This window comes from Equus caballus, chromosome 9 (assembly GCF_041296265.1).
Source record: "Equus caballus isolate H_3958 breed thoroughbred chromosome 9, TB-T2T, whole genome shotgun sequence".
NCBI classification, from domain to species: Eukaryota; Metazoa; Chordata; class Mammalia; order Perissodactyla; family Equidae; genus Equus; species Equus caballus.
In genome coordinates, this window is record NC_091692.1 from 65,863,923 (window position 1) to 65,880,563 (window position 16,641).

General features: G+C 36.6%; 1 protein-coding gene across 4 annotated transcripts in view; it reads left to right on the forward strand.

Moving 5' to 3' along the window:
• Positions 1-16,641, forward strand: part of ZFPM2 (zinc finger protein, FOG family member 2) — a 439,892-nt gene that overhangs the window by 414,584 nt on the left and 8,667 nt on the right. For all 4 annotated transcript variants that reach the window (XM_023648859.2, XM_070221671.1, XM_070221673.1 and 1 more), the window contains one exon: positions 15,665-15,871. In XM_023648859.2, the coding sequence (XP_023504627.2) occupies positions 15,665-15,871 (207 nt within the window). The remainder of the gene's footprint in view (positions 1-15,664; positions 15,872-16,641) is intronic.

A 16,641-nucleotide genomic window follows, 5' to 3' on the forward strand; every position in this document is an offset into this window, starting at 1 on the left:
TTCTCCATAACATTCAGAGGCAGTATATGTGTCCCAGTAATCAGCAAATATCTACTCAAAGAGGCTTATTATAAGAGGACTTTAAAACAACCATGATGCAGGTTATAAAGCCATTCAAAAATAAGGGTTTCACATTCTTCATTTAAGAAAGTACGGTACCAAAAAGCAAAGAAATGGTAATTGTCTTATTTTAAGCAGAAAATTCATTTGGCGAGTTTATGTTCTACTTTAGGAACCCAGGTTTCTGTTCTTTTCCTGTTTCAGGGGAAAGTGGGTTACATCTTTATACTTTATCTTCACATGGGCACGTAAGTTGGATGCAGTGCCATTTAGATGAGCGTTGGAAGAGAGTCTGTAAATAATCACAAAGTTGTTTAGTCAATTAACAGAAATCTTTGGGGATTATAAAGCTTGATATAGCAACTTCACATTTAGGATAAAATAGAATTAAATAAATAAAGCCCGTATTTTCTTTTCTTCTGGCTAGGCTCATAGAATGTACTGAGCGCCATCTGCTGGTAATTAGTTTTTCAAAACTGTTTTCTTACCAAACTTCTCCAAACCAGTTGAAATCCAGACTAGGTACATAAACATCAATATAGAGAGAGAGAGACTCATGAAGAAAAGCAAAGGCTATCCATGTACTATAAATATCCTTCATTCACATGAAAGCATTTTATTATAATTTGTTATATAATAGTTCTAAAGTTTGCCTTAGGATAGAGATCCAACAACATTTCAAATATGAGTTGAGTTTCCCTTTTTGGAATAGACCATCCGGAAGGTTTTAGATATAGAAGTAATAACTATCAAAGTTTTCCGGTTTTGCTTAAGTCATGACATAAAAATATCCATCTGGTGTGAAAAATTTTTAACAAATAAAACACCACATCACCACTTCTGTGTGTGTATTTGGAAGCAGTTAATGAACACGGAAGTTTAATCTAAGTCATCTTTAATCATTAAACTATAAGTTAAATGATGGTATAGTCTTTTTAGTTAATTTTGTAAGACATTATAAGTCAACATAGTTCAATGTGCTCACTCTTACTCCATATCTTATTAATTTAAATAATCTCCGTGACCAAAGAATCCCAAAGTCTTGATAAAAGTATCAAAGGTGGGATGAGAAAGAAATTCAGCACTTCTAGACAGCAATCTACCTTATGCAATTAATGTCTTTGAAGATTTTTGTGTTATTTAAAATCTGTGTCAAACCTTTGTCCTAATATTTGATGTCTCCGAAATTCAAGGAACATAGTAACATGCAATTTTGCCTGCACCTCAGGTCCTTCATACTCATGTGGAAAATCAGACTCATTGTTCCTCATTAACCTTCTTCTCCAGACCAGGCACAACGAAAACAGGTGCCTGAGTGTCCACTTCCACCATTTGTGTGGAAGGCAATTATTAGTTCTGTTGTATTCAACAGTAGACTGTAAAGAAAAATAATTACCTATGGAAAAGCTCTCATGAACAAAATAACAACATAAACATTAATTTAAATTATGTTATAATAAGAAAACCTGACACGAATTCTTATCCTCAGAATTTGAACCTTAAAAACAGCAGTTGGTCATTGTTCATTGTAGCACATAGTCAGTGGGGTAGTCTCCTTCAGCAGAGTTTCTCAGCTCTTTTGGAGGGATAACAGGTTCTCTGGAAAAAGGAATAACCTGAAAAAAGGAACATCCTCTGGGCAGCAAAAGGATAAGAAAAAAGTGTATTCTGTATATACATATATATATATATATACTTTTAAAATATCAACATCGGGGCAGTTTGTGTGTTTAATACTGTGGATTTTAAAATAAGTAGTATATTTTGTGAGGAGAAAATTAGAGTAAATATACTTAAAAGTCAATAAACTTTGAGAAAACATGGAATCATATTGCCTCTTCAGAGAGAAGTTTCCAGAAAAACACAGTGCAAAGGAATGTAACCCCTTTCCTAGTTCCTTCCTTATGTGGATGCATGTGGTCAGCACCTAAGGGGCAGGATTTCTTCTAAGAACAAGGAGTTTCTGACTATTGGAACCTACTGTTGTTGAAATCCATCTTCTGGGAGGAGAGTTGGGCAGAGCACGCGCTCTGGGGCACTAGAATATGGAAGCCATCCGTCTGTGGTGGCAGACTGAGGATTGCAAAGGCAGGGCTCTGCCAGCAATTTGGCACTTCTAACCCACGGATATACCCAACCCTGCAGGGGCCTGCCAGCCCTTCAACACCCTTTCATAGGAGTCTACGCTCTTAAACTGACTCCCTGGAGAAGTTTAATGAGCCTCTTGGAATTAAAAAAAAAAAAAAAAAAAAAAAGCAAAACAAAGAAGTGTAATGGAAATGGACAAGCTGCAAAGAGAATGAAGAGGTTCATTTCCAGCCTGGTGCTTGGGGCCTTTCATCAGGATATGCAATGGATATTGCAGTGGAAGAAGGAAAGAAAGAAATTAAAAACAGCCTGCTACGATGAACTTGGATAATTTATTCCTCTGCAGAGCAGTAGGCACAATGTTTCATTTTTTCCCTCTGCTCTTCTTTTCCCCTCCATCTAATTTCTGAGCATTCCCAGGCTAGGCAAAAATGAAAATTAAGGGTACCCAACGCACGAGTCATAATGGAAGTGCAGAATGCACTCAGATTATTCATAAGCTTGCAACTTGTGTATTTTGGTGGAGATTTCCTCCCTTCTGCTCCTGATTGCTGATGAAGAATGGTGTTTTAATAGGCAGATGGTAAAGACAATTACAGTTAGGGGCTCAGCTGGGAGTTACATCAGTTTATTGCAAATTATTAGCTGATAAATGCTTTTGTTTACAAGCAGAGTCTTAGGCAGCTTTGTAATCAGTTTATCAGCTGCAGGCGGAATTTTGACGGATCGCCTTTGGGGTGTAATGTCACCTCTCGGCTGGTCATTCAAAATTGTGAATGCCAGGCAGCCAGACGCTCAGATGGGCTACCTCACGACACCACTGCAAGTTCCTGCAAAGCCATGACACAGCACACCTTAGACCAGAGCACAAACCCCAGGAATACTGAAAAGATTCCATGAACAGACCTTTTCCTGTTGAAATCCCATGAAAACATCGGATCTATTTGCCTAAACCCAGGGTAGGCTACCTGAGATTCACGACTTCCAACGCATTAGTTCAGAAGGTTTTCCAGGCAGTTCTGAATGCCTTCTTATTCGTGGGGCAAATTTTCTGCACCTACACTTCAGAAGGAATCTAGAACTGATCACTATGACACTGTTTCCTTTTCTGAAAGGGGCTTCATGTGCTTCTTAAAAGGGAAAGGAAATCGTCTCAGTAGGAGACATTTTCTTAGAGGAAAAACGATAAGTTCTGTGGAGAGAATACTTGCCAGGAACCAAAAGATCTAGTGTGGATCTTTTGCAAGTTTGGGCCAGGGAAGTCCCTCTGTGATAGATAGGAGGGGGTTTAGGAAATGCCCTGGTTTAACCACGCTGGCTTTGATTTCCTTGTCTATAAAATGGAGTGATAGTGTTTCCTATCGTCACACAGATAATTCCTGTAGATGAATAAGGGTGTTTCTGTTTCTTTGTTTCTGAGTTCTGCTCAGACCAATGTTACCTGTTCAATTTATGCTAAGTAATAAAGCTTATAATGTTTGAAGTGACAAATAATTCACAGATGACGTTGTTAAGCTCATTACCAATGTTTACCAGTTTTTGTACATTTCCATAAAGACATAATTTATAAACTTGAGGCATTCAAAGATGTATCTTTGAAAGGATCCACTTGATCATAAGCCTATAAACAGTTTGTGTTTACTTATTTTTACATTTCACTCAAACAAAGTAAGTTTTGTGGGCTTAATCAAAATAAAAATATTTAAATAAATAATCATAGATAATAGCTCCTAAAATAATCATCTTCATTTGTACCTAATTTAATTGTACTTAATTTGTGTTTTTATTTCCTGGTATTCAAGGAAAACTTATGGCTCTAATAGGGAACTAACAACTGAAGTCAGAAGCCAGGTTTCATAGCTGGAATTGAGTATTCCATATCCTCTAAAATATGGACATAATACAGGAAGATCTTTGGAAATATGACTCCAGCTGATAAATTTTAAATCATATGTAACATATGTGTAAAAGCAGAATCTTTCTTCTCTTAATCTCAGAAATATGATTAAGTATCTTTATTCATTTATCTCTCCAACTCCTGTTCTTTCTAATTCTATTTCAGCTTCTCAATTAAGATCCTAAAATCATCAGAATAGACTAAACTTTATTTAAACTGACCACAGAGTTAGTAAAGTTTGTAATTTTAATGTTGGGTTGACATACGCTTACTTAAAAACTTTTGGGAGAAAATTAGAGTATGGTTTTTATTCTCACTTCAACATTCACCACACAGTGGTCGGTTCCCAATTTTCCAGTTCTTAAGCAATTAAATGTTCTCTTGACATCAGAAGAAAGTCTGCCGACAGAAAAGTTGAAGAATAAAAGGCTTGATGTCTTAAATTGTAAATTGTGTTTTACCAGAAAGAGCATAAAAAGTTGTTTTTGTTTTCTATAATCAAGTTAATGAAGGATAAATAGTGCATTTGGCAAGTAATTCTGCTGTATGTCCATCCCTCATGATTGGAAAAGGCAAAGAAGAATCAAAAAAAAAAAGAGGTTCTTCCTCTCCTTTGGCCCAAATACCAAAGGCACTCTTCAGATTTGCTGGTCAAGTCTGATTTTCCCCCCTCTCCCAGGAACTGCTAGGATGTTCTATAAAAAGATGTCAGGAGTGCCAGCATGGGAAAGTTAAATGCCCTCAAATGCCCTGCATTGCCTATAAGTACAAATGAAAAATGTTAAAGATTATTTAGAAACAGAAAAGACCTTTTGCAAAATGCTTTTGATTTATTGCTGTGTATTGTGCAGATCTTTATCAATTATTCTCACTCTATTTTATTCAAAAACTATGGTAAACTATGAGTTGGCATGTTGCTGCATACAGAAAAAAAGGCATTAATCAACTCTAAATAAACAAGTGCAAAGATCTATCTAACAACTATGAAGTAGTTAATACATTTTTAAGCAATTTTATTATAGAAAAGAGGTCTAAAAGAGTAGTGCTTAATTATCTGGACTCCTCTGTGCTGGGCTCCCTTTTGATTGTATTAATGAAGCAGCTGGCCCATTGTTTCCCTTTAATTCCTCTATTGTTTTAAGAATATGTCACAGCTCTTTATTCTTTTATCAGGTGCTGTGCAGGAGGATCCACACAATACCTCATATTCCTACTGTATTTGCCAATGCACAAAGAAACCTCCACAGTGGTTTTCAAAGAAGGGGCACACATAATTTATAAGTTCTATTCCTTGCACTACTCCACTGTCAAGAATTTCAACAGTATTGGATTTGAATTCATTATAAAATTTGTATTAAACAATGTGGCTACGTATAGATATATGTACTGTGTTAATGTCTAAACCCTGAGATCTAGGCAGTAATGCGCCATGTTGAAATGGGGCAATTATTTAGCTTTTAGGGAATTATTCTGACCAATCACTTCCCAGTTGTTAAAAAAATCAAATTTCACAAACAGGCATCATGTTGGATATTCAAATTATTTAGTAAAAATAAAAGAAGTTAATGAGCAAACAAGTAAGTATCCCTGATTTTTTCCACTTCCAGAAACATAACATAATGTCCTTCGGGGGTGTGTGTGTATGTGTGTGTGTGTGTGTGTGTGTGTGTGTGTGTGTTAAACAGCCCATTAATCCCTTGGGAGAATGGCTTTCATTCATCTGAGTCTTCCTAAGAGGTATCATGGTTTACTCAAGAGGCCAATATGTAATTTTTATTAACTAAACTCTGATGATCCGTTGACCATCTTCTTGTATCCTACATATGGAGGAGGTAGACTTTTAGGTAATGCAGAAATATCATTGTACATCTGCAGAAATCAAAATGCTATAGCAATTCAGTATATAATATAACATATTTTTATGCCAGGACTATTTTAAAATGCTGCTTCATTTATATGTAATTAATTCTTCTCCAGATTTCCATGAAAACCACAAACAATCACCTGTGATGAAATAATCTCGAAGATCCGATTCACATAGACTTTCTCTTTTTACACACGTGGCTTTTTGTCTTTGTTTTTTCCCTTGTCGAATGTCTGCATTTGGGAGGCTGTGTTTATTGATTTTTTTCCCCCTAGAGTTCCCGGTCTAATAAAGAGAAGTAAGACAATGACTTAATGCCATGTAGTAAAAGTTACTAACTTCAACTTTTAGAAAAGCCATTAGAATAAATTATTATTGTAAACCATCTATTTCCTTTTGTACTGTTAGGTAAGTGTGTGGGGTTTTGTGGTTTTTTTGGTTTAAAATAAAGTTTCAAACTGGTATCCCTATCTATCTGCTTGAGGCTCCTTATCCTTCTACATAGTGAGGCAGAGTAATACAAAATCTAAATGTGATTTAATTGGTTCAATTTGCTGTATATTTTCATGCTAAGCTTAGGGCCATATCTTGATGAGCCCGGACATAGTTGTGCTGGAGGTTTACGCCTTCAAGTTGCTTGCATTTCCTTATTTTTACAAAGCAAGCGTCTGTCAATCACACAGATAAATTAGAAAGAGACATGTATAGACATAACACATGGAAAAGATTTTTCAGCGCGCTATGTAATTATTAACCTGATTTTTACCATTGTAAGAAGCCGAGAATTGCAGATAGCATGGACGAAGTTAAATGCTTTTATACTGGATACGTTTTGCTTATACAGAACTCTATAGGTATGGTGGAACAATATAATTGAAGCTTTGTCAGCTCTGTAACCTAGCAACAGATAATACTGTTAGTTGCTGAATTGCTCCTGGTTGACAAGTAGGGAGTATTTTTGTGTTTATCATGTTTGCTAATGATGGGATCCTTTCCAAAAGGCTTGTCTTAATCTTAATTAGAGTTTATCAGCAGAGGTCTGCATGACATTGTGCAGACACTGATTTCATAAATAATAAAAGTGCAAGTGAAAAATTTGGCAGGATGAGGAGATATTTGAGGCCACTGCTTCTAGTAAGAGGAGCGTGAATTTCCAAAATATAATCGAGTTTGAACTGTGACTTTATTCTTTATTATCAAAACTTGTAGTACACTTCACTGCAGTTTTGACAGCAATTATGAGAAAAATTTATAAGCTTCCTGTTAGGAACCATATCTGTTTGTACAAGAACTTTGATCATAAACATTGCTTAGAACAGCAAGTACATGGTTTTTCAAAAACATCAAGGTCTTGATAGTTATTACTTTCTATGGAACCTTGAATGTATTGTCCTTCATTTGTGAAGGGAGTGGTGTGTGAGAGTGGAGTCTGGGGATAATGACTATGTTTGCAGCATAAGAGGCAGACAAAGAGGAGAATCCTAAAATAACCCTTCCATTTGGTGGAAGCAAGGAAGGTATCAGATAGCTGCTTCAGAGCCTGATGTCATTTGATAAAAAACTTCACACTCATGCAGTAGGATTGTGATTTTTTTGCTCTGGTTTGCACAATATGATCATTCACAGGTTTGGGGATCATTATTATTGATCATTCCTAATAATAAATTACATATCTTCAAGATAACAAAGAATTAAACATTGTAAGATGGAATATAATTCACACATTCACTGAGTTCCTCACTGACTTATTCACTTGAGAGATAATGCTAAGTCATGACATCCTTGCTTTCTCTGCCTTTCTTCACTTTTTCACTCATCATTCCCACATTCTTAAAATGTTAGAGAAAAAAGAGGAAATGCAAAGCTATTTTCAAATTTCATTTTCTGAATTTCAAAATGGACGTCTCTCTACTGAATTGTTTGTACATGTCTTTGAAATATTTCATTATCAGGAGACTTTTTTGTTCATAGGGTCTCACTGTTTCCACCCTATGCAAACTGCAGACAGTGTACCCTTATGCCAGTGATTCTTAACTCTAGAGGCACATTAAGCCCTCTGTGGAGCTTCCAGAAAATAATGGGGCCCATAGAATGGATTGGTGGTTACCATGGGGGAAGGGGGCAAAAGGGGTGATTAGGCTCACATGTGAGGGGATGGACTATAATTAGTTTTTGGGTGGTGAACATGATGTAATCTACACAGAATTCAAAATATGTTATGATGTACATCCAAAAGCTATATAATGTCGCAACCCAATGTTACTGCAATTAAAAAATAGATAAAATTGGAAAAAATAAAAAAGGAAAGAAAAGAAAAAAATAATGGGGCCCAAACTTCACTCTTAGCGATTTTGGTTTGATTCTTCTGGGCAGGATCTGAAAGTCAGTGTGATGAAGAGTTCCCAGGTGAGTCTACTGGGCAGTCAAGATTGTCAACCAGTGCTCTATGCCTATGTAGGATTTTGATGCCCTTTTAGTGTCCAGCTCAATTTGCAATTTAAGTAGAGAAGCAAACAAATGCTATATTCATATTTAATATTAGAAAATGAGTGTAATATTTCTGAAACGTTTAGAATAGTGCTTGGCACATAGTAAGTGCTTTCTAAGGGTTGGCTATTATAATTATTTCTTAGTCACATTAGAAGATAAACTGGAGTTACTTCCATGTCACAAATACAGACATTATTCTCCAATTGTAGCTATACCTTTAAAAGCTGTATCTCATCACTGTGTAATCTTCTTGATGTTTTATAAAATGAGCCTTCTCGTATCTAATTCAGAGAGATAACTGTGCTCATTACCCAAACTCTGAGTTATCAAGTAAGGTGCAGTGTAGTTACTTAGTGAACATCAGATGGTGCTGTGACTTGGGACACCTGGCTCTTCATACAGAATCTGGAGCCAAACTGCCTTGTTAAAGGCCATCTCCCACATCTCCTTCTCTTCCTCCAATTCCCCTCTAGCTGTGTGACCTTGAAGAATTTACGTACGTTTCCAGCCTCATGATCTCACAGTCAAATGGGAATAAATAAAAGCCACCTCACCGTTGGGAGAAATTAAGATAATGCATAGTGCCTAGCACAGAGTAACCATTTAATAAATGTGTGATTATTTCTATTATTAGCATCTTGGTCACAGAAGTATAAAAAGTTGCTCACAACTTGATGATAATAATCTAGAGAGTTTCTAGCCTAGGGCTGTCATTTTATATGATGTAAGTAAAGCAATTCTCCAAGATCACACAGTAACAATAATCAAGTCAGGGCTTGAACTAAAACTCCTTACCCACCAGTTAAGTGCTCTTTCTAATCCATCTTTCCACTGAGGACAAGTAAATTTTCAGTGATCTTGAGTGCCAACTATGCTTCATTATTAGCATGTAATCCCTTTAAGAAAGATCGTTTGCTGTTGAATGGTTGTGCAAAAAAAGTTGCAAGAGTTTTTTCAGTTAAACATTTATTATATTGTCATATGTGCATCCAATACCTTTGCATAATTCTATTTGTTTTTATTTAAATATACAATTAGTGTAGATTAGTATATTAGTATAGTATGAAAATTAGTATATATGAAAATTTGCTTGGTTTAAATCTGGAGGCATTAAGCATACTACTCATATGAAAGTCACAGAAAACATCTGTTCGGAATCCTTAAATTTCACATCTATGGAGAGTTGATGGGAACACTCCACTGGCACTCAAAACACAGGCACCCACGTCAACAGAATACAACAGGAGTTACATCATTCACAACTTTCAGATCTACACAAATATCCAAAATCCATTCAAATGAAAATAGGTAATGTGGCCAAATAAACTCTACCTCAGCAGCAACTTTGTTCCACTAGGGACTTAGCTTTCAAGTAGTAGTTTGTTAAAGTAGCTTTGACAGGAAAATCAGGAGAGAAGACCTTACTCATATTGGATTTTTTATGCTTTTGCAAACCATCTCATATGAAAAGCACTTTATAAAAGTTATATTTCCACCCTTAACTATGGCTAAAAAACTTGTGCAAAAATTTTAGGTTCACAATCGATGTTTCTTACTGAAAAAAATGGTGCTCTCTAATTTTTTTCCAATTTTTTTATTGTGGTAAAATATATATAACATAAAATTTACTATCTTAATGATTTTTCAGTGTACAGTTATTAAGTATATTAATGCTGTTGTACAACCATTCCAACCATCCATCTCCAGAACTCTTTCGTCTTGCAAAGCTGAAACTTGATGCCCATTAAGCAGTAGCTCTCCGTTTCCCCCCACCCCCAGCCCCTGGCAGCCACCATCCTACTGTCTGTGTCTCTGTGATTTTGAACACCTTAAGTACCTCGTATAAGTGGAATCTTACAGTATTTATCTTTTTGTGACTGGCTTATTTCACTTAACATAATGTTCTCAAGTTTCACCTATGCTATAGCATTGTCAGAATTTCCTTCCTTTTTAAAGCTGAATAGTATTCCATTGTATGTATGTGCCACATTTTGCTTAGTCATCCTTCTGTCAATGGATGCTTGAGTTGCTTCCATGTTTTAGCTATTTTTAATTATGCTACTGTGAACATGGGTGTGCAAATATCTTTGAGACCCTGCTTTCAATTCTTTTAAATATATATCCAGAAGTGGAACTGCTGGATCATAAGGTAATTCTATTCTTAATTTTTTGAGGAACCGCCATACTGTTTTCCACAGTGGCTGTACCATTTTACAGTCTCACCAGCAGGGCACAAGAGTTCCAAAATCTCCACATCCTTGCCAGTACTTGCTATTTCCTTTCTTTCTTTCTTTCTTTCATAGTAGTACTCTTATTTTAAAGCCAAATGTAATACCCTGTGATTTGTTTCCATTGAAGATGAGGTCAGACACCAAAATAGCTAAATATCAATGTGATTTAGCATTTTCATGCACTCAGCTTGCTTCTTAATGAAGATGAATAATGCTGCCCTCTATTCAGCTGTAATTTAGAGCTGTCCCCTGTATAACCTGACTCTAAAAACAGGGTAGGAACAGTTCTCCTGCCTCCACAGCCCCACGTAGATGGCTAGAAACTATTTCTATTTCTAAGTGGTCAAGATAGAGTATGTGATCCACAAATGGATGCAGCCATTGTCTTTCTTTTCTGAAATGAGTTAGTGCTCTCCGTGAAGCATAGATACATTTTCTCATTGAATTCATAGGTTTGTCTTTTCTTTCTGGTGAGATTTCTTTTCTTGGATTTAGCAGGGCAGTGACAAATGAGAGTACTAGTCCCAACCAGACCAAACCAAAAGGATAATGATTAACAATTACATAGAATTTACTATATGTCAGGTGCTGTTCTTAAGCTTATTAGCTTATTTATATTATATTAACTCATTTAATAGCTTATATTAACATATATTAGCTTATTTAATCCTCATAATAACACCATGAGTTCCATACTATTACCATCATCCCCATTTTCAAGGATGAGGAAACTGATAGGCGGAATGCTTAGGTTACAAGTTCAAAGTCACACAATTAGTAAGTGGCAGAGCCAAGATTTGCACCCCAGCAGTCTGCGTCCATTGTCCATACTTCCTCCAGATAGGATTAAATCTTTCACTAGCAATTATACCTAGAATATTTTATTTCAATCAATAAGTGGAACTATGTTACAATACATAGGCGATCCTTCCCTATAAGTGACTCCTTCAAGTTGGGATTCTCTAAATTCACCATCTAAGAAACTCAACCAAACAGTTTCAAAGAACCAATCCTTGATTTTTGCGGTATCATTCTCTTGGTTTCCCTCTAACTTTTCCAAATATATGTTCTTTGTATCTTTAAATGATTCCATCTCCTCTACCCACATCTTAAATGGTGAGCTACCCCAAGTTTTAATCTTTGGTCCTTCTCTTTTCATGCTGTAATCTTCCTGCGTTACCACATCAATGCAAAGAGCATTCACTGTCATTTAGAATGTGCTGGTGACTTCCAAAATATTTTTTTCTCCAGCCTTATGTCTCCTCCGAGTTCCAACTGCATCCTTGATACATCTACCCAAAAGCTTCTCAGGTAGCTCAGAATTGACATTTTCAAGGCAGAATTCAGTATTTCCAGGCATACACATACAGATGCATACATACAACACACATGCAAGTGCACACTTGGGCTCGGAGTCGGACAGACACAAGTCTCAATCATGATTCTGCCACTGACCACGTGTGTAGCTTTGGGCAAGTTAGTTAAGCTCTCTGCTTCAATTTTCTCAACTCTAAAATGAGGAAAATATCACCTACCTCACAGAATAATTGATAGGATTAAAATAGATGAAGTATCTGGCCCGAAGAAAGTGCTCCTAACTGGTACCTGTTGTCTCACTGTTGCCTGTGTAATACCCTTGTTAATATACCAGCTTTACTGCCTTGTTAATGGCATCACCATCATCTGGTTTCCCAAACAAGACACCTTGCTGTCATTTTCAACAGCTTCCTTTCTCTTATTCATCTTATGAAATTACCACAGTTCTCTCTCAGCCATCTGTCTTGACCTTGGCCCTTTTCTCTCTCACAATTTACACTTCTCACAACTGAACTAGTACAACAGCCTGCAAATGGCCCTAGTGGTAACGTTTTCTATCCCTTCAGTTTCCTCTCCTCACTACCCTCAGACCTGTATTCTGAGGGGGAAAAAGGCTCAGGTCAAGAATTTTTTCATTCATTCATTCATATTAAATTTAATATATATATTTATTATATTTTTAATATACATTTAATATTAAATTTAATATATTTAATATCTATTTTAAAAATACATTAATATATATTAATAGAAAATAAATACTATCTCCCCGTCATGAGCCAGACACAACTGTTTTTATGTTACATTCAAAGCTGTCTCATCCTGCTCTACACTTTTTGTGGGAGGAAGCCCTGCTCTGTAGTGTTTGCCAATTCCCATGGCAAATGCTACAACTCTCACCACAGCTGATTTCAAGTTACCAGTGTGATACCAGCCAGCACACAAAATTCCTGACAATTGAACATTCCACCCTGTGACCCAGACAGGTTAGCTCTGGCACACCCCTGCCCATAATCCACCTCTTTCTCCCTCAGTCTCCAAGCTCCAGGTTTGCTGGCCTCCGAACCATTACCAGGACCAGTCAGGCTCTTCCACAGTCCCACACTCGCATGATGCTCCTTTCTCTGCCAGTAATGACGTACCTGTCAGGTCCCCCCTACACATACTTCTGCTATTTTAGCTCTATTCTTTATGAGTCAATAAAAGTCACCTCGGGTGGCTTGCCCGACTCCCCCAAGAGGTCACTTACCACTCCTCTCACATTTCCTTTAGCATTAGAGGATGACACCACCATGAGGTATTATAATTTATTTGTTTATATGTGTGCATTCTAGTTGTACAGCTGTGTGTGAAACCATAAGGCCCAGTTCAATCAATAGCTAATGAAGGATTTGAAAGATTCAATCCTAAGACGACTGACTTCCTCATCAAGTCTACACAGTACATTTTCAGCCTACTTCAGCCTTGTAAAAGGATGTGGTCCATTGAAACCATAAAATGAGATAAAGTAATCAAAACAATAAAATGTGGAACATCACTGAGTATGTATGAAAAGACAGATATGCCTTACAAGTGCTAGGCTGTTTAATAACATAGAAAAATCATTTTTTGCTTACTTTTCTGTACACTTGATATTTGTGAATTTTATTTATTTATTGGATCTTTTTGGCTGAAAGTTTGAGCACAAGTATTCTGAGTCATTCTGCTGCTTAGCTCACTGCTGTGATAAAGATTAGCTGTGAGTGGTACCTTTTCCAAAATCTCGATTTGTCCTGGGTACCTGAGTTCAAAACTTTCCTTTTGTGAAAAATAGCCATAGTGGTTTTACCAATAATGTAAATTTATGAAAAATGGTAAATTATTACCAATAATATAAGTTATTCAGTTCAACATTAAAATCCAATGAGTCTGAAAGACCAGGCTATCAAGTTAACCCTGAATTGCAGTGCCCACTCTGCCCTCCCCACCTCTCTATTATACAGACTCACTTAATAAACTGTATCCCAGAGGAAAGATAAGGTGCAAATGATTACCTTGTCTACAGCTGTAAGTAGCTTGGATCCGTATGCACATCAGAGAAGGCACAGCTGAATGCAGAATCCTTCCAGCAGGAAGAAATGACTCCAGCAGAAATACCATCACTTAGTACTTTTCAGTGCTCATCTGATTCCACAATAATGCTGTTTAGCTTGTATATTTATAAATAAATAAATCAATGCCAGAGTGAATCTGTTTTCAATTTTGGTAAACTTGTATGCTTTCAGATACATTAGAACCAAAGAGGGAAAAAATAGGTGGTGTTTTCTAGTCTTTTAGTTTGTTTGTGTTTTACTTTGAAACTTTCACACACATTTGAGGTATGTAATCGTAGCTCTTTTTTTTTTTCACAAACATGTACTGTCACAGATGGTGTTTTGTTTGCTTACCTTTAAAATTTAATCAGCTGGTTTAATTAATTGTCCAAGATTTCTCTGAAACAGTGTCCTGATTTTTCTGTGTGACTCTGCCATATCATATGCTGTGGTTATCTTCTCCACCAGATTTTTACCACAAGTTGTTTAAAAACTGTGATCTCTTTGAGAGTGGAAAAAATGAGGTGCAGTTGAAAAGACAGTTATCCTGAAAGATAAACAGGGCAGTATTACTTATCAGAATGGGTACAAATTTTGCTTGCTTAATGAGTACAATATATAGCCTTGCAATATATACACAATGAAAAAAAAGCTTTATAACATATCAAGTATGCCACATTATTTCAGGCATAACTGTATAGGATACATATCTAGGCCTGAGAGTGTAGATAACAAAATATAAGTGCTTTGCCTGTCTAAACATGTTAAATAAATGAGCATTCGCTATCGCATTCCAATACATTAGAAGATGTACTTACATAGTTAATTTTCTTTTTAATGCACCACATGTGATCATTTGAAGCGCCGAGCCAGAGTATATCTTAGTGTTTGAAGAAAGGGTTCTTTTCATTTAAACAAATCTTTATTTAAATAATCCTTTTTGAAAAGGATCTGTGGCATATCTTCTTTTCAGGAAGTTCAATCAGGGTAAACGGAGATAAAGAAGCCGCATTATAAGGAATATTATATAAGTAAAGATCACTCAGCCAAAAAAATGGCAGCAGACATAAGGAGAGTAAAACTAACTGGAATTTCATTTTAACTTTCTAAATTTTAGGAGTTTTTGTTAACTTGTTTTGTAGTTTCAGGCATCTGATGTTGATAGAATAAGAGTATTTTTGGGGAAGAGACAGTCTGATGGTAGGAGGGAGGGAGGAAGAAAGAAGGAATTTCTTACTTTCATAAGGTACAGAAAAAGTAACTCAGAGGCTCACCTGAAATAAACGTCTATGGATGGATCCCCACCACATGTGTTCTTAGGCACTATGCCATGTGATAGCACAGTTACTGATTAAGGCAAGCCCTGGAAGGCAAACAGTCGACAAAACGCTCTACAGATTATGTCTATACTTGGTTCTTAGTCTTCTCCTACTATTGGTCACAGAACAGTTCATTTAATGCAAGGAATACAATTTTCCACATAGCAAGGAAGAGGAGTATCGCTGTTGTCTTGATCAAACACTCCACCGCAGTAGAAACTAATGTGAAGAACATGAAGAGGTGCTCTTGACATCAATCCAGTGGACAGTGGGCTCGAGCATTCTATGTCAATTCTTTCTTTCTCTTTCTTTTTTCTTCTTAATAGGCGGTCAGCTTTGGTGCACAACTACGAAGGCCATCTCTGAGGGTGAAGAGCTAATTGCCTTTGTGGTGGATTTTGACTCAAGGCTACAAGCTGCCAGTCAGATGACTCTTACAGAAGGGATGTACCCTGCGCGGCTGCTGGACTCAATTCAGCTGCTTCCTCAGCAAGCTGCCATGGCTTCTATTTTGCCTACAGCTATTGTCAATAGTAAGTGCTGAGGGCAATAGCCCAGTGCCATAGCTTTGTAGTGGTGATGGGTATTTATGGGAGAGAAAAAATGGCTACTGACAGGCAACCAGGGACCGACTTTTTACTCCAGTGTTGTGATTTCCTTTTATCTTCTCTCTAACTTTAAGGGGGTGTGTGTGTGTGATTGCTTCTCATAGGAGTATAAAAAACCACTTAAATTCATTCATGTCAGGTTGAATTCCTGAAAGTTACACATAAAAACTTGACATTCTAAACTAGTTGAACATTCAAGGCTACTTAGCTCTAAGAAACTCAACAACTTTCATTGATGCCCTTATGGTAGAATAATTTTGGTATTGTTTAAAGGCTATAGAATTAAATACTTAAAAAAAAGAATTCACAATCAAATTTTGATTAGACATACTAATAAAGAGGAAGTGTAGCCTGCAGAAATCAAGACACCAGCTGATACAAGAAAGAAAAAAAAGAAAAATACATATAAACTTAGAATACTTTATAAGGAGAATTTTTTTTAAATTGTTTTGTTGTTGTTTTTTGCAGGAAAGGATTGGCCCTGAGCTAACATCTGTTGCCAATCTTATTTTTTTTTCTTCTCCCCAAAGCTCCCCAGCACATAGTTGTATATTCTAGTCATGGGTCCTTCTAGCTGTACTACTTGGGATGCTACCTCAGCATGACTTGATGAGTGATGCTAGGTCCACGCCCAGGATCCAAACTGGTTGAACCCTGTGCCGCCGAAGCAGAGCTTATTAAGTAGAACTTAACCG